At 40.7% G+C, this 19,301-nt stretch overlaps 1 protein-coding gene across 3 annotated transcripts in view; it reads right to left on the bottom strand.

The window, feature by feature from the left end:
• grik2 (glutamate receptor, ionotropic, kainate 2) overlaps window positions 1-13,498 on the bottom strand; it is a 369,970-nt gene extending 356,472 nt beyond the window's left edge. The window contains exons 1-2 of one of the 3 annotated variants that reach the window (XM_037784201.1): window positions 13,214-13,498; window positions 9,609-10,001 (exon numbers count right to left, since the gene is read on the bottom strand). In XM_037784201.1, coding sequence (XP_037640129.1) covers window positions 9,609-9,726 — 118 coding nt within the window. In that variant the 5' untranslated portion in view covers window positions 9,727-10,001; window positions 13,214-13,498. The remainder of the gene's footprint in view (window positions 1-9,608; window positions 10,002-13,213) is intronic. The other 2 variants (XM_037784199.1, XM_037784200.1) reach the window with 2 other exon arrangements.
• Window positions 13,499-19,301: the final 5,803 nt, after the last annotated feature.

The raw sequence follows: 19,301 nt of genomic DNA, 5'->3' as shown, positions 1-19,301 counted from the left end.
CGACCGCGGCCAACACTGTTTAACAGACGGGCTTCACTAACCAAGAGGGTTTGGTGCTTCCGTGTAGTTTGTGTTGTAGTCTGAGTCTGAACAACATAGCCACACGCGAGCGCGCAGGGGACACCGACCCGGATTGATTTATACGTGTAAGAAGTTACAAACAGTCCCTTTAAAATGGCATTACATTTGAGACTCAAAACTCAAAGTTTACGGCTTGGGACTTGAGTTCAAAGACTTGAGACTTACTTGTGACTTGAAAAACAATGACTTGGTTCCACCTCTGGCAATAGTTGATGCTATGCTGAGCTTGATGCTCTGGATATCAGATAGAGAACCTTTAAAGATATTAAAGAGTGGAGAATCTGTTCTGCTCAGTTAATTTTTCTGGGGGGATTCTTAGATTACAATCATGGCATTTGTGAATATATGTTGTGTCCTGGTCTTACAATGATAACTCAAGCACCAAATACCTGTTCCCCATTCAAAACAGAAAAAGTGCAGCCAATTGATTTCCTCTTTTATCTTCCTATAAAAAAATATCCTCCTTAACACGGTTCCATCAAATCAGATTAGTTTCCTCTGATTGAGGTCAAATGTAGTTCAACCAGCACGCTTCTAATTGAATGATTCTTGATATGTTGAGCTCCATTGCTAGTTCCAGATAACCTTGACTTCTAACACTTCTTCTGATTCAGCTTGATAATTCAAGTAGGGAAGATGTGGAGCTGGTAAACAAATTACCAGAAAATCAGCATTTTGAGCGTGAGGATCTGACTGTCTGCTGCATCGAGTGCATGCTGAATGGAGCATCACATTTTGGCAAAGCACTGCAGTAGTTTGAATGTGATCGGAGATTGTGTGACCATAAAGACAATGAAGGGCTCTTTAACTTTCACAGTTTAACTGTACGGTAGTCATGCTGCAGTTGGATTTTTCAACTCACAACCTCAACCTCCATCTCCATCACGTTCTAAAAATAGCAGGAGTCACTGGTAGAGTTCGCTCAAAGTGCTTTTTACTGAGGCCAGCGTATTTTTTGATTAGCGCTGCGTATTGAGGCTACACTATGCTACAAACAGCAGCAGCATGATGAGGCGCTGAGAGGTGCATGTTTGGCGTATATTTTCTGGGCACCTAGAGTTGAAAAAATTTACAATTTTGGGTAAAACGCTGTGCTGTCACTTTTTTACCCAGCCGTCCAATCACAGTGGAGGAGGGGTGGGACAGATACCAACTACAGCTCTTGAACCAAATGATGGTACTCGCCGTGATGTTTCCTCGCCCACAAGATCTCATGAACCCACATATACGTTCTCTCCCTACGTGCTTCAACCTTCCCTTCATCCAGAGCAAGGGCCACAGCAAGTACTCTACCTTGTGCCGACATTTTTACTCCCGCGGATAATCGTTGTCATAACAACAAGACCGAAGCTTTAAACTGAAAAAACGCTGCATCAACAAATCAAAACGCGAAACAACTGTAGAACTACAGGAAATTCAGCCCGATTGTTAAATTACTCATGGGCGACTGATTTCTAATCTGCCCAGCATAAACCAGAGATCTGCTGGGTGGATGGATAAACTGTTGTGTAGCAGCATCACGTAACTGCACAATAAACAAACACGATTTAGAGTTAGACAGGAAGGTAGGCCACATATTGTCACTTTGGACAGAGCCAGGCTAGCTGTTCTGTATGCTAAACTCGGCTAACCTCGTCCTGACTCTTGTCTTGTTACCATATTTCCCCAAATGTTGTACTAATAATCACTTTACTATTACATCTTTTGCCTTGTGCATTGTGTGTCTTCAGTGCGATGTCTCTGCTGGGTTTTTATACCCCAAAGCGTTTCTATCACGGTCCCTGCTGAATCTTTAACATGCTTGGATTCATATTATAATCATGCTCAACCACAGAGCTTTTTTCTGACAAATACTGTATAGAAATGATCCACTCTCCTCTCTTGTAAGCCTTTCTGACTGGACTGCAATTCATAATCCATAACCTGCTCCATTTTTAACCCAACCTAGACCTTATTTTCGTGTTTGTTTGTCTCCCGGGAAAGGGGGAGGGCGGTTCTTCCATCATGAGTATCGATTATGTTCAAGATTTAATCTCAGCTGACTGGAAACACTGCTCTACACCCACTAGCCACTGTACAGTGAACAGTGTATATTTTCAGTGTTAAGTCCACTGTGGGCTAGTCGGCTGCTCGTTGCTCAGCTGATGCTACATCCATGTCATATTGGATTTTCTGTAAACAAGGTCTGACTGGGAAAAGGTGTTCATGTCATCATCCTCGTGGGAAATACAAGGAGGATATGTCGCAGTGTTTCACCTCCCATGTGGCGAAAGTTAGGAAGTGTGACAACACAGGCAGTAAACATAACGGCAGTCCGGCAAGTGTGGCAGTCCAAATATTAAACATGGAGATGGTTATTGTCACTTTTATTCTCTTGTTGCAGAGCGTTCTGCTGGTGAGTGCACAGTCTACCGTGCACAGTCTACCGTGCAGCAGCGCTACTGACAAACTGAAGCTAGAGAAATATCCAGTATTATCAGTCAATAAAATGTGCTGCATTACATTTTGAATTTGTGTAAAATATGGAAGGTTCACTTCATTTCTCTCAGCCATCGTAGACCATAGACAGAGAATTGGCTGCAGGCAGTCTGAATGGCGACTGAATTGTCCCCACCAATATTTTAACGGTCTCAAATGATCATGATACTGTAATGTAACTTCATCGGGTTGAGATACAACAGACTCTATTATTGCTACGCAACAGAGTTGGTGTTGTTTGGTACAGCGTGGTAGCTCAGTTCCAATGCACATAATGGTAAGATAGTGGTAGGGTTACCAGGTGCCAACACTCTTTATGCTGTATTACACAGTCAACCATCTGTGAGATAAATGAACGGCGGCAAATTCAAAGCAGTTGGTTTTTATACTCTGAACAATTTAAACATCATGCAATTAAAATATGTCATGTTATATGTCAGCTAAATTAAGTTTGTTGCTCCAATGTGTCATTTTAACATTGACCAACTTCACTATTGTAAAGTAACATAATGTAAAGGCACAAGAAGGAAGACAAGAGGTCTTCTTTTTATTTTCAAAGAACTAAGTTTAGGCAACAGCTCAGCTTAGATACTGGCCATTACAGGTAAATATTTGAGAGCTTAAAAAAATCTGATAATAACATTCTCTTTGTTGTTGTTGTTGTTGTTGTTGTTTTTAATAAACACATGACATAAACATTTTTGATGGATCCTTTGAATTTGATGTTTTCTTTAAACTGATCAAAATATGTACAATGCAGAACATTTACAGTGTAAAATTAACATTGTCAGTTCTGTCTGGTGAACAAATTATGTTATTATTATTATTATTATTATTATGTATATTATGTATATTATGTATATTATGTAATGGCAACTTTTCTTTCTAAAATACTTCAAACATATTTATCATTTCTGTGTCAAGATGACATACGAGCCTAAACTTCATGAGTTCATCACAAAATAAGCAAATATATATATATATATATATATATATATAGATAGATAGATAGATAGATAGATAGATATAGATATATACAGTATATATCTATATAGATATACAGTATATAGATAGATATAGATATATACATAATAAACATTATTGTTTGAGCAATGACAACATTTCATATGATGCATGTTTTGAGCAAGTTATGTCAGAAAATACATATTGAATAAAACAAATGTTTGCACACATGCACATGTGTCTGCACAGAAAGGAGAAAGTGCACATAAACACAACAGTGCATGTTAATGGCTGCATGTTGTTTCCCACACCCCTCTCCCTCCACTCCTCAGCCTCTTTGTCTGTATTGAAGTGGATCAACTTGTTGGAAGTGATTTTTCCATCAGACTTTCTCTCCCTCCACCATCTGTCACTGCCAGACGCTCTGACAGCTTCAGCTTTACGCCTGCGCTTACAGGATAGCGCCCTCTTACTGTTTTGGGCCGTAAAGCAAACCAGCAAATTTCCCTCCAAATCCAACCAGGGAACAATTATGGACTTAACCTTATAGTTCTACAATTTATAACTCTTGGTTTGTAAGTCTAAGTTATAGACTTACCTTCATGCCTCTGAAGGAGAAAATAACATATTGTTTTGTATTTCTATATTGCTTTGATGGCAGTATTTTTGGTACAGTTTGAGTGTCCAGAAAGACTGTTCTTATTGCAGCATCAGTCATATATATATATATATATACTGTATATGGCAAGCCTTCACTCAGTGTCATCGTCAGTGATCGGCTCCAGCCCCCTTGGCTCCCCCACCCAGTCTGTGGCTCTCAGCTCCAAGCCATTTAGTTTCTACTGAACACTTCAATCTTTAAATACAGGTTTACAGTTTCTTTTACAAAGATGGCTCAGTATTTTCCTAAAGCAGCTGGCCCCTGAAGCTTTTAGCAAACGTCAGTCACACAAGTAGAAATAGTGCATTTGTTGGGGACTATTTTCAGTTGTGGATTAATACACATTTAGTTTTGTCTTTTGTCACTTCATGCTACTATAATCTGTAACATCTCCAAGCTGTCAGAAAACTCTTACACCTACAGCTACATTGATAAACATGAAAGCAAATAGGGAAATTAGCTTGTTCGTTGAAGGATGTTATGATTATCGCCTCCCATTTCATACCTAATGCTCTCCATTGCACAATGATCCGCTTAACCACCCATTGTTTCCAAGCAGCTCGCGTTTCTCTGCAAATCTCCTTATTTTCAAGTCATCAGTGCGGCGGGGGCCGGAGCCTGGAGGATAATGTCAACTTTTCTGTTCAGTTATTGACAGGCTGCCTTCTCAGAGAGCCAGTTATTTTCCAAAGAGGGTTTTTCTGGCCTTGACCTGCAACATTTAGCTCGTCTGCCCCATTAGACGGTGACCTTTATACTAATGCAGACCATGGCAGCCAGCGCCAACGCACCTGATTCAATCTCCACTCTGCAGAGAGCACAGAGACATTAAGTGCCAGTATGAATTGATGCATTTTTAGATACACAACTACTGCTTAAAATCGCTTCTTTTGGATGTGAGGAGACTCGTGGATGTCCGTGACTCTGTGGCTCTGATGAAAAATGTTGTATTTAATCCATGACTTCCCACACTGTCTGTTAGTTGGACCACTTCCTTGACCTAAACTTTTTTGCTAATGCTACTTTTCTAAAGGGGGGAACCGTCTGCTTCCCACCACCAGCTCATGCAGTGAATGTGTGAAATACATTCTGCTGCATTCCTGTGAAGTGACCCTGAATATGGCTTCTCCTCCACACAAGTAATCCAATTTCCTGACCTCACCTGTCTGCAATACGACTCCTCAAAAAGCCAAACATTTCAGCAGACCCAGCAGGCTAGAGTCCTAGTTACAGAGCTGGCAGGTCGCATGTTGCGGTGGTTCAGTCTATCGCTGCTTACAGCTGATGTGTATCAAGCTTTATCTTCAACGGGCCATGGGAGAATTCAGTTATGTGCTTTCTATCATCAGAGGATGTCAGCATGTGAGCCTCTGTCTTCAACAAACACAACTGCTGAACAATCACACCATGTGAGCTCTTACCCTGCTTCAATGTCCTTATTTCATGCACAGCTATTTCAAAATATCATCTTAACCATCTCTGCTCCAAAGCCCTTTTAAAAACTTACAATGGGAATCTGTGAAAAGCTTTTTTTTTTTATCACAGGACCTGGTCAGATGGATTAAAAACAACAGCTGTGGCTGTCTTACTCTGAGCTTTTTTTTTTTTTTCTTGTGCTTGAATTTCAAAATGAAAATCCAATTTAGCTATCCATCACTCTTGCACCATAATTCTTCCAACGGCTGAATTAGTTGAACCATTTACAAGCTCCTATTTTGAAGAATAGCTACTACAAATGATTGGCCAACACACATCCGGAAATTTAATGTTGGGATTATTGCATTAATAGAGAGCTCTTTTCATGTCATTTCCCGGCATCAAAGCTGCTCCAGAAGCAGAGGAAATCCTATTTGTGAAGTCAGAATTCAATTGGTGGAGTTAAAGAAACACAGTTTTGATAGTGGACAAGTTCAGGTGTAAGACATCACCAATAACTATATTAGATAGATCTAAGCCACCGACACGGACATGAGCTGTTTTAATGTGTAATATGTCCTGTCTGTGCGTTTGTTTTTACTAACTGCTTGTCTGTTTTTTATGTTGTTGTTTCCTGTGTTTGGTGAGCTGAAGGCCGATTTCCACCCTTGTAGACAATAAAGAATAATTGTATTGTATTTAGGACTGTCAACATTAACGTGGTAATAATTAACATTTTAACACCACTAAATTCTTTAATGCATTAACGCAATCTAGTTATAGCGGCTCAATTTTAAAGCTAGAGTGAAGATACTGGTATCACATGAAACTATAAAACCTGATGAATCCATCGGTACCAACCATGTCATACAAGCTCATCACGAAGGAGGATAAATAACGCTCCAAACTCGCACAAAAGTTTTGCGAGGAAAACCTGTCAAAAGGGTCCCTTGACCTCTGACCTCCAAATATGTGAATGTAAATGGGTTCTATGGGTACCCACAAGTCTCCCCTTTACAGACATGCCCACTTTATGATAATCACATGCAGTTTGAGGCAAGTCATAGTCAAGTCAGCACACTGACACACTGACAGCTGTTGTTGCCTGTTGGGCTGCAGTTTGCCATGTTATGATTTGAGCATATTGTTTTATGCTAAATGTAGTACCTGTGAGGGTTTCTGGACAATATCTGTCATTGTTTTGTGTTGTTAATTGATTTACAATAATAAATGTATACATACATTTGCATAAAGCAGCATATTTGTCCACTCCCATGTTGATAAGAGTATTAAATATTTGACAAATCTCCCTTTAAGGTACATTTTGAACAGATACAAAATGTGTTATTAATTTGTGATTAATATCAATTAACTATGGACGATTATTAAATATGATTAGATATATTATATGATATGATTAGAATCTAAGAATAGATTAAATATTTGAATTGATTGACAGCATTGTCTCATTGCATAGTATTGTATATTGTGTATACTTGCTCCTGTTTAAAGATACACTCTTGATCTCATTATAGCACTCAATCATTTCTGAAATTTGTGGATTTAAAGATTTCATACTAAAGTACTAAAAGAGAATTTAAAGTGTTCATATTAGCCATACTAATTGTCTACATTAGCTACTTAATGTAGCCTTGCCTGCTGACCTTCCATGGCTACAGCAGTCATTAAAAGAGCACTACAGTATTACACTTTACTCGTCACAGGGAGTACTATTGAGTACTGAGTATTCTGTGTCTTCTGTGTCTCAGAAAATACCCCCGATGATGTCACCAGGGCATGATGATGTCATAAGAATTCAAATTTTTAACAGAAACCTGACATACAAACTGGGCGTGTGGAGTTTGAAAGACATTGGCCATTACCGGGGCGGGAGGGTCTAGTGAAAGATACTGTTGAGTTGCACTATGGTAAGTGTAGGATCCAGTGTTTTTGGAGTTTGACCCATACTAGGGACTACATGTCAGGATATCTCAGCCTCTTCGTTGTTTAATCTGTCTCTCCAAAGTTTCCCCTTTAATATCTACACGTGTTTATATTGTGATCTGCCTGATCTCCATCAATAGAGTCCTCTCCTGAGACACTGATCTGATTCTGGTGAATGTTGTCACAATTCAAAGTGAAATCTGTCACATTCTATGATGAAACCTTAAAAGCACACACACACTAAAGGCCCACAGACGCCCGCTGAACAGATTTGTCAACACACAAGTGGTGGTAGCTGATAAAAGTGCCTTGGCAAAGGAAGAGAGGAGGAATAAATGGAATCACCAGACATGTTGTCCGACAGACTGATTCAGGTTGTAACTGTTCAGCGTCAGCCTTCTGACTGTGCTGTTGTCAAATACGGGCTTATTTAACCGACTGTGATGAAATGATGGGATGTAATGGGGTACAGGGTGTTTCCCTCAGCACACTGTATTCCCCTCCACACATGGACTGAATGTCTCTAAGCTGGGAGCCAGTCACCGACTACGGCTTTACTGGCACCCTGCAGGCCAGAGGATTTCACCTCTCTATCCCTCTACACTTTGATTCAGATCCTACCGCTCCATCAGCGCAAAAATCAATATGCAGCTCATCAATTTGCATTTATGAATTAAAGAAATGTACATTGTGGATTTAATTAATGAGGATTTTTCCTCTGCAGTATCAGTACTGTTTCTTCTACAACGTTGGATTATTCAACAAAAAGTCTGTCTGTGGATATGAATGTATCTGTGTGCTGTTCATAATAGCAGCAATCTGCATACTGGATCTGTGCATTATGTGTGTTTGTGTGCCCGCATCACTATATGTTTTCTTGATAAAATACATGACTGAGAGGATAAATTAAATCAAATATTTTACATTAATGATTTTGTTCGTACAGCGTTTTTCCTTCTTTCTGCTGTTCCACTCTGTGGTTGCAGCTCCACTGTGTGACATACAAGTCAGTGGCCTTCACCTCTAGCCAACCGCCAGCCCCAGCATTACAAACGTCCACTTATTCAAACCCACCGACCTTAAATTGCGTATAAAATGATATGTAAGACATCTGGAATATTTCCATTGGATGAAATGGTGGCGCTATGAAAACATGTGGAGCTGGGGTGGAACAATTCCTGTGTAAGCATCATATAGCTGCAATGTGTTGGGACGAACATACCGTATCCCCATATTGTGATGAAATATGTTTTTTGGAAGTAGAAGTGTAAAGAGGAAAATTACGGTTCAAAAGGCCATCCCAAAATTTCCCTTAAAGCATATTCATCACATTTCTGAAATATGGATGAGGCATGTAGGAAGAGTAGGAAAAATTATACAGCTAACTATTTTTAAAATTAAAAATAATTAGCTGTATGAAGCTGCTGTAATAAATAACATTTAACTGTCTCTCTCTGTTTTTCTCATACACACACACACACACACACACACACACACACACACTACCACATTTAAATATACGGTAACACTTTATATAAGGGTACAAATCATATACTTAAGTAATGCTTATTTAATGCATGACTCATGATGATTTAATGAATGAATGCAGGATGTAGCATGAATTCCTGTCGCTAGTTGAGCATTACTTTAGTATATAATTTGTACCCTTATTATAAAGTACTACCAAATATACTGTACACCACACAGACACACACACACACACACACGGGATAGTGTGATGTCTGCAAACCTTTAAAATGTGAAACTTTCCAAATAGCAACAAGTCTCCAGGCTGCCTCCTCACTGATCACTCCTATATTCATCTGTCTTTCTGGCAGCTCTGGATTCTAGCAGTGCCGGTCTGTGCCAACTCTTTGGATACACTAGAACTCTCGTGCTATTGCTCCTAAAACGCCGCAAATACCACTGGGAGCAGCAACTTTCCTACAAGTGAGGAACGGGAGGCAAAGTGAGTCTCCAACAGGTCGGGGTGAGAGCAACGCACTTCGTGGGGACGAAAACACACCAATCAAACTTTTAGGGGGAAAAAGAAGAAGTAGCTCACCAAATCTCAGGACGTGTGGCATCCCATGAGAATATCCCACACAGTGTAATAGCAGCAGTAGAAGCCTGACGGTGCACCTGACTCTCGAATTGAGGATCAGCAGGGAGGTGATCTTCATGGTGCTTGTGTGCTGCACAGGATTTTTATTCCCTGAATCGGTATATTCCCCACAAATGTTTTCTCTTTAACGTGAAGCAAGGCGGCTGAGCACCACCGGCGGGCTGGGCAACGGTTTCCCCACATCCATTTAGCAAAAAAAACACTGCGTGTCCAGATCACTGCGCCAAGAAGAAACAACCCTCCGACTCAGCTGAGGAAGATGATGGTGGAGGTGGTGCTGGTGGAAGTGGCTGGGCATCCATGTTAGGCAGGGCAGAGCACGAAGAGATCCATCTAGTGAAAGACAGGCAGAGATTGGAGAGAGGGGAGGGGGGGGGGGGGGGGGGGGGAGGTGAGAGGGTGAAATCCAGCGTGACCAAGTGAGAGTGTGAGTGAGTGAAGCGGCGGTGAGAGCAGCTTCGCCAGCCCGAGCTCCTCCTGCTGCACTGCCGCACAGTATCTGACGTCGAGCCAACACTAGTAGTGGGGGAGCGCACGGGCTGGATCGGGCATGTTTCTCTGTTTCTCGGCTCCTGCTGACCACACTTCGCCCCTTCATCTAGATCTCCTGCCTCCCGCTCTCCTCCCCCCTTCTCCTCCCCTAATGTCCCCGGCCAGCTAGCCGCCGCTCTTCGCTCTCCCTCAGATTGTCCCTCGGTTCGGTTCAATGGCCGTTTCAGGCAGCGGAGCGCCGCCGTGCACTGCCGTGTAAGAGCCGAGCTATGAATCTGAACAGATCGCCTGTGTTTGATCGCAGTCAGTGAAGCTTGGACTCGTGTGAGGGCTCCGTGAAGCAAAGCTGTCACTGTACACTCAACATGATGAATAGCCTCGGTTGTATTTCACCACCGCTCTCTATTCTCAATTATGACTTTTTGATTTCCCACTTTTCCTGCGACTGAGACTGCTCAGCCTGTTCGATAAGAGCCAACCCAAAAACATCACATTCTAATTTAATGTGTGTGACTTGTAATCGCAAGAAGAAGAAGAAGAAGAAGAAGAAGAAGAAGAAGAAGAAGAAGAAGAAGAAGAAGAAGAAGAAGAAGAAGTGCCTTATCGGCTCCTTTATATGACTATTGAATTACTGACCGCGCTCTGAAAGGCGGAGAAATGTAACTGTCAAATTCTATATTTTCCCACGGGCTGGACTGTGGCCTTTCATCTGATAGTTACAAATAAATAAATTCCATAAGGATTTTATATATACTGTATATATATGGTTTGTTTTACTGGATTTCTAGATATAAAAGCACAGATTTTTGTGTATTATTTCCAAAGTCGCTAAATGTGCGTGCAGAGTTTTCCGCCTAATTCTGGTTGGTTATAGTCTGATGCATCATTTCTAAATCTTATTTATTCAACTATTTATAAATTTATAAAAAAATATATATTTTCTAAACTTCACAATTTAGACAGGGTCAATAATGATATTGCATACATGGAGGTCAAGCTGATTTAAACATTGAGCCAATAAAAAGAGTCTATAATGTAAGTTGTCAGCACTAAATTAATATTAACAGTATTTTCAGGAAAACATGAACAATATCGTCAGCTGTGTTATTGAGATTTAAGAGAGCCGTTTACTGAAGGAGTAAATGGACAATTCACATGTAGGCCACAGCTGATGGAATCTGTTTTAAACCAGTCTTTGCTTTTAGGAGGTTTCAGCACCACAGACAGTGATCCTACTTTAAATATGTCTTAGTATTGAGGGTTTTTCAGCACCATGGACAGCAACTCTATTTTAAATATTTCTTAGTATTGAGGGTTTTTCAGCAACTCTATTTTAAATATGTCTTAGTATTGAGGGTTTTTCAGCACCATGGACAGCGACTCTATTTTAAATATGTCTTAGTAATGAGGGTTTTTCAGCATTATGGACAGCAACTCTATTTTAAATATTTCTTAGTATTGAGGGTTTTTCAGCAACTCTATTTTAAATATGTCTTAGTATTGACGGTTTTTCAGCACCATGAACAGCGACTTTATTTTAAATATGTCTTAGTATTGAGGGTTTTTCAGCACCATGGACAGCGACTCTATTTTAACTAAGTCTTAGTATTGAGGAGATTTCAGCACCACAGACAGTGACTCTATTTGAACTAAGTCTTAGTATTGAGGAGGTTTCAGCACCACAGACAGCGACTCCGCGGCCCCGTATGGCCTGTGTCTTCTGCCAGCTCTCGTGCTCTTGCCTCCTTAATTAGCGGCGGGGCATTCTGTTTGGACCGACTCCATGAGATGATACAGTTTATGCCTAAAGGTTAAATATTGCTTCACTATACCTCCTGCTTATTTGTGGCCACCATCCAAATAACTCCCCTGACCTCTCAACATTTTTGGAAAGCTAAAATGAACTAATAAGTAAAGTGTATACACAGGCTAAATATGATTTTAAAAATGAACCAAGGTCATAATTATAATTAAATAGTGAGGACATTTATAATGGGGTACAGTTCACACCTGCACAACATGCAGCACAACTTACAAGTTGATTTATCGGTTTCTAAAACACGGTTTACTTTGATTTCTTCTATATTAAACGCATATTGTAGAGGTTGTCAGTAGGTTTCCTGAGCCAATATGTGACTAATGAACAAAACGGAAAAACACACGTCTGAGATTGGTTTGTCTCTCCGAGTGCAATCAGTAAATCGGCGCACTATTTTAAGGCGCACAGAGGTCATAATAAGATATCTAATATCTAATATCCAGAACACCAAGCCGCAGTTCGGATAGGCGTGTATAGCGGCCAAAAAGGTACGGGGCGGGCAGGTGAAAAATCACAGTTGGCCCCAGTGCATACACTCATCTGGATTCTTTATATTCAGCTCTTTTTACAGATGGAGCTACAGCTCAACAAATGCCCCTGTGAACATGTGAGAGGGCTTTAAAGCGGCTGAGCGGAGCCCCTCCACCGAGCACCACTGCCTGATGATAAAGTTGATTTAAAGCTAATGTGCTCATCAACTATGGAATGTATATGCGCGGCTCGTCTCTGCGAGTTCCCGTCCAGCCCCGTGAACTAGAGACGTTATCTACGGATCATTCATAAAGCCGATCATGGTGGCATTTAACGAGCCTCATAATGTCTTTCAAGCCAACAGTGAAGGCATCAGCATCAGGAGGAGGAGAAGGCGGAGGGACCCGAAGAGGTGACAAGCGTCTCCAAATAGAGGTCGGGCAAAGACGCGGGAGGTCACACATCTCCCAGGCTTATTAAATCACAAGTCGGAGCTTATTTCTGACACATTTAGCCTAAATGTTATTTAGGTTCTGGGTGCGCAGCTTCAAAACGGCTTTGCCCCTAAACTCACGGATGAACTTCAAACCTACCCAGTGCGGTGCGTAACGGTGTTCTCTGCGCGTTTTGCCGGCTGGAAACGATGTTAAAAAATTCTCCTACTTCGGCCTCTTCTAACATGTTCCTGAAAAGATGTAACTCGCAAAAAAAAAAGAGAAGTAAAACATGCAAATCAATGTAAAGTTTTAAAGAATGGTCTTACCATAGGTAGAGCTGGATCCGGGGAGAGTCACCAGAGCAGCACAAAGAAGTTGATTTGTTTCTGTTTCTGTGGAGGAGCCGAGGCGCTTCCCACGCACTTGCATCTGGTAGCGCTGCTCTGCGCTGCGCTCCGCTCCGGCCGTAGGGGAGACACGCCTCCTGTCGGACGGCAGGACTCACTGCTTAAAGCAACAGGGGGGCACACACCGGACCAGGGGACTCACCGACACCCAATCTGCACTTCTCCCCGGCGGAGGGTCTCAGGTCGGACTGAGGCACACTACAATCCTATTCAGCACCGACAGCCCTGTGGACATCTGCATTCCGAGTAAACAGGCTCCTGGTAGGCTTTACCATTGCAATGCACCATTACAATGTGTTAATCAGAAGCGCTAATTGGGTGTAAAAGTGTCCTACTGTCCATGTACAGACCGGGTGAGCCCCGAGCTGATCTGATCTGTCAGGAATCTGAATAAATACGCCACATTGTGTGATATAAGATCAATGTTCCCTCTATTAGATGAGCTTCATCAAACAGGAATGTGGTCATGCCACAGATTTCATTTTACATATTTAATATAAGCAGAAGTTTAATTTGCATTTGTGACAAGTCAAATAAGCGTTTAAACAGAGTTTACCGGGATGTCCGGAGAGGTTCAGTGTAAATGATATTAAAAGTAACAGATCACATCAGAACCTACTGAACTTGCCTTGGTGAACCCAACTACTTCCTCAGTTCCTCAGTCAGACTGTTACTCTACATAGGACGCATCTGTGGTGAGCTACAGACTGTGAAACACAGTTTATGTAGTGTGTTCGAAAGCAGTTTGAAAACAGTTTACCGAAGTAATGAAGTCAATATTGTGTCAAAAGAGAAGCAAGAGGTGTTGTCAGTTCTCCAAACTGTGTGCAGTTTTAGAGGCTTGGTGGCTCAGATAAAACGTACAGGTGTGAGCACAGCTCCCAGTGCTGGGGGTTTAGTAGTTAACTGTTCTAGAACTATTAATTCATGTTTATATGAGCAGGAAATAAAGGGCCTCTGTAAACCCAGATATATTCTTTCCCATCACTCATGTTCAATATTAAAACAATCTTAGAATGTCACATCCAGAACATTTCTGTAAAAAAAATGAAATAATGCAAGAGAGCTCTTTGAAATGCTAATAACGTTGTATGAATGTTGCAGTTCACAGGTCCCCATATTGTCAGAACGTAAAGGGAACATTATGAGATGAAAACATGCTCAGGTAGCAGAGAATAAACCTGAGAGGAGGATCAATGTTGCTTCTGAAAATGGCTTTTTAATGATCTTTATCAACTATCTGCTCAGTCAGCCGTCTTCCCTCTGAAGACTGAATCAGTGTACACAGGACGCAGGTCATTTTGCATTTGTGACAACAGCAATTCACTCACAGTTTATGAAGTGAATTGGATGCAACCTGTTTTTCAGACTATTTCTTTCCTGTCAGAAGATTTGAAGCAAACAGACGCCAAAGAACATGCATATCAGTTGTACAAGCTGTAAGCAGAGCTGAGATGTTTGCTGGTAAATGATATTAAATGTACAGACTGTATGCCATTCCTTTCTAAGAATGTCACAGTTAGAACATTACAGCATTGTAAAAATAGAACTGATATTTGGGTCTGATCGAAGGTACACACAGGCCTTTGTATTTGAAAGCAAATGCAAATATCAATACGTTGTTGTGTGTTTGTGTACTGATGGTGTTCACAGCTGACAGTTAGAAACTCTTAGAGTTAAAACTTGATTCTTTAACTGTCAACTTTCCCTCAGAACTGTCTTCCTGTTAGGGTGGAAACAACAGTTAGACCATTAAGGGACACCAGAAGCTTCATTCATAGTGGGCAGGGTTAACCTGTTCAGTTTCAGGGATACATTAAAACTTTGGTACATCATCACAACATCCAACATCCAAGAAGCAAGATGATGTCAGAATGACAAAATATGGCCATACAGAGTACAGGGGCAAGGGCACGGACACAAGATGTTTCCTAAAGGGGACATATTATAAAAAAGTGAGATTTTCATGTTTTTTTTATTATAAAGCAGGCTTAAGTTCTATATTAATACTGTGAAAGTATCTAAACGCTCAATCCACAGGGAAATACACACAGCCCGTATTCAGAAACTCTGCATTTGAAGCTGTCAGGATTTCTGTCCATTTGTGATGTCACAAATATACAATATTTAGACCCTTTACCGCAGTTTTAAACATAAACATTCTAAATGTGTCCCAGTTTATTCCTGGTTGCATTGTATGTGAATGTCATCAACACACAGGAAGTACACATGGACCCAAGTTGTTGCTTAGCAACGCAATCCTGTTGCAATTCTGTCGCAATTCCGTCGAAATGCGCTAAAACGGAGCGTTTCAGAGAGAGGGTAAATACAGGCATATTCAGGCCGACAGTATAAGGAAAATAAAGTGTTTTTTTTAACATTACAGCATGTAAACATGTTCTAGTAAAAACACAAAATACAAGTATGAACCTGAAAATGAGCACGATATGGGGCCTTTAAAATATCCAATCATAATGGAGAAATGTTACTTAAAAAACTACGATTTGTTTTGTTGTTGTTTTTTAAACTCAAATAGTTTGAATGGATATAAAATAGAGAGACAACTCTGTTAGCTCCTTACAGTTGGCCAGAAGGTGGCGCTAGAATGCATTTTTTCATAGCCAGCATTAAACTATCAGTAGCTTATATCTGATGATGTGCTGGTATCGCTAGATGAAGATTTCAGTCCTCATATTTGTTAGTGTTTCATGTTGGACTCTGTTATTATGATTTACCTCAAACCACCTGACATACAATATACATATAAATCGGTGGCTAATGTTGTAGGAACATGTGTTATCGCCAGTTCTCCATCACAAACAAGGTGTCCAACTTTAATGGGTTTTCAACTGCAACTTTACTGTAACCTAAATATTACATAAATAGAACACAATTATTAAAAAAGAATTGCTGGAAATGCAAAGAAAATGAAATGTCCCTCCATACTGATTTCATTTCTGTGTGGTCAGGCAGGAAGAGGCAGATGATTGGATAATAGGAAAGCCTAATATCAATACATGAATTAGTCGAACCAATGTTTGTCATAACATGTAAGAAATGTTTCCTCAGAACCAGTGAGAAACTGTGTGGTAAGAAGCGTATCTCTGTTTCAATTAGAGAAGCAGGTGACAATATCTTGACATTAGCTGAGATAATGTCTTTCAATTTTGAATAATCTTGACACATCTTGATTTGCATAGAAACAACTGAAATTATCTCCCAGCAAATTCACTTCTCTTCAGATTCAATGCCTGAATAAGTGGCTTGTTAGGATAGAAAGCCTTTATTTTTGCAGTTCATCACTAAACACGAACACTCCTCTCATTTTTGTTTCAGCATATCGGGCCAATCAAAAGGCAGGATCAGAAATACGGGGAAAAAGTGAGGCCATCAGACAGAAGGAGCTGCAACGAGATCTACAATTTAGTGGTGAAGGAGCACATCCCTGCAGTAATGGAGGCCTGATCTGAAGCCACAGTCTGGATCTGAAATGAAAGGGAGCTTTGATCGCACCCACCCCCCTATCCCCCCATCCCCACAGTGTGCTGCATGAAAAGTTGAATTGTGGGGGCTACAAATAAATAGTCAATGACAGCTCTGTGATTCAACAAGCTCTACTACTCTCACCCACGGGACATAAAAGGGGCTGAAATCCCTGTACACATAAGATAAGATAAGAAGATAAGATAACATAAGCTAAAATAACATAAGACATTTTAGAGATGAATTGTTCGGTGTGACTGGGAGTGAGTGATGTAAATGTGGATTGGTGATGGTTTTTGAGTTGATTTCAAACATATTGTCTGTTCCACAGAGTCTAATAAAGACCTTTTCAAGACAGAATACATTCCTAATGCAGATCCTGCTGTTGTTCTGTTTTTATTTATTCAGGGGGAAGTTCACTGAGAGCTTACACATTCACACCTGGAAGCTGCCCAGTACCACCACAGTCTGATCTGCTGGCCACTGAGCAGCTCCACTGGTTAAGGGCCTTACTCAAGGGCACCTCAGTGGTGGTAATGAGAGCGGGGCAAGCTGCTTTTCACTTTTTTGAAACAGCGACCTTCTCTAACCTTTAGGCCACCACTGCCCCAGGTTCACTTTGTAATGGTGATCTGGAGCACATGGTGAAAAGAGTTTGAGATTAATACCAATAATAATAATAATAGAAAGACATAATTCAGAAATGGGAGATTTTTGAGGAGAGGTTATAATTCTGTCATAAAGGTCAGCATATCAAAGATTGAAGTCATTAATCGAAACAAAGAGTCAGTTCTTTAAAGGTTAACTTTGGTATTTTTCAACCTGGACCTTATTCCCCCATGTTTTTGTGTCTAACTGACTACTAAGGACAATCATTTGTGAAATAGGTCCAGTATTGAGGGAGAGCGCTGCAGACGGCAGCTGTTAAACGAGCTGTAATGTAATTGCTCGAGCAATTCCTCACCGTCACTACGTCCACTAACAGTGTTTGTTTCTGCCACTGACATGCTCACATTGTTATTAGTGTCTGACAACATTAAGGAAAGGAGCCTACAGAGGAATACAAGGTTTTCTTTACCTTTTGCTTGATTACATCTGTCCCTCCTTTTATTTCATATAAGATAAAAGGCCCAGCTTCTCTTCCCTATCCAGTCACACTGCAATTAATATACATGTTATGTCCTGTACATGTAACTGATACAACTGATTGTGTAACCTAGTTTTAAACAGATCAAACAGGAAGTGAGTTCAGTGGGTCATGATGTAACAGCTTCACATACAAATGACCAGGTGCTCCTCAGGACAGCGACACTGAGCACTGAGGACTGACAGCTCTGATAAGATTGTGATATGATCATTAATTAATAAGGCTTAATCGTGGCAGAGCCAGGAACCATTCAACTTTACAGAGTCATACATACATACATACATACATACATATACAACCATGTCATACTAGCTTGTCACTAAGAACGTTAAATAACGCTCCAAACTTACACTAAATGTTTTCTGACTTTCTGATAATCACATGCAGTTTGGGGCAAGTCATAGTCAAGTCAGCACACTGACACACTGACAGCTGTTGTTGCCTGTTGGGCTGCAGTTTGTCATGTTATGATTGGAGCATATTTTTGATGCTAAATGCAGTAGCATTACACAAAACAAAACAATGACAATATCTGTCATTGTTTTGTGTTGTTCATTGATTTACAATAATATATATATATATATACATATGCATTTTTAATCCCATAATCCCCAAAATGTACTCCCAGCTCATGCTAAAGTTCTAAATGTGAAAAGACAAGAAACAGAAAAAGACATGTTTAACTTACTGATCCCACATTGCAATATCACGGTGCAATATTAGCATAAAAAATACTGTATAATGCACATGCCCCCCCCCCCACAAATAAGTATAACATTCACACGTAGCTAGAAAGATTCAGACTGACTGTATTTATCTGACAGCTTTATTTAAAGCTAGGGTTGGTAATGTTGAGAAACTAGCAAGAGTATACACTAGATTGGAAAAATGATCCAAGTGAAAAGCCGAGCCCAGTGTTGCCGACTCTTTTCCAGTGAAGAACACTACTAACCAGGGCCTGAAATTAGCACCCGCCACCCGCCTAATTCAGGTAACTTGTTGGCAGTGGCGGATAAAATCGTCAGGCCATCCACCACTTTGGAAAACACTGGGGATGGGAATAGAGAACCGGCTCTCGTTAAGAACGGGTTCTTAGTTGTTTGATTCCTTGGCATCTCATGCCTCTGTGACTATCACTTCCTCTTTGATGCTTTCCAACAGTTATGCATGCACAGAGGGGAAAAAAAGCGCTCAAAAGCATGGCGTTACTACTACTAAACCTGAGGGGACGCACCCTATTTTTTCCTGCAAATGTAACACTGTGAACAACAAATCTGTGTTGAAATCAACAGGAGGAGAGTTCGTAACGTTAGCTGTTAGCAGCAGGTGGGCAGCACAGTCCTGATTGGATAAATACCGGAGCTACTAACATTAACG

Source organism: Sebastes umbrosus, chromosome 11, assembly GCF_015220745.1.
Source record: "Sebastes umbrosus isolate fSebUmb1 chromosome 11, fSebUmb1.pri, whole genome shotgun sequence".
Classification (NCBI taxonomy): domain Eukaryota; kingdom Metazoa; phylum Chordata; class Actinopteri; order Perciformes; family Sebastidae; genus Sebastes; species Sebastes umbrosus.
This window is presented reverse-complemented; position numbering and strand designations above follow the sequence as displayed.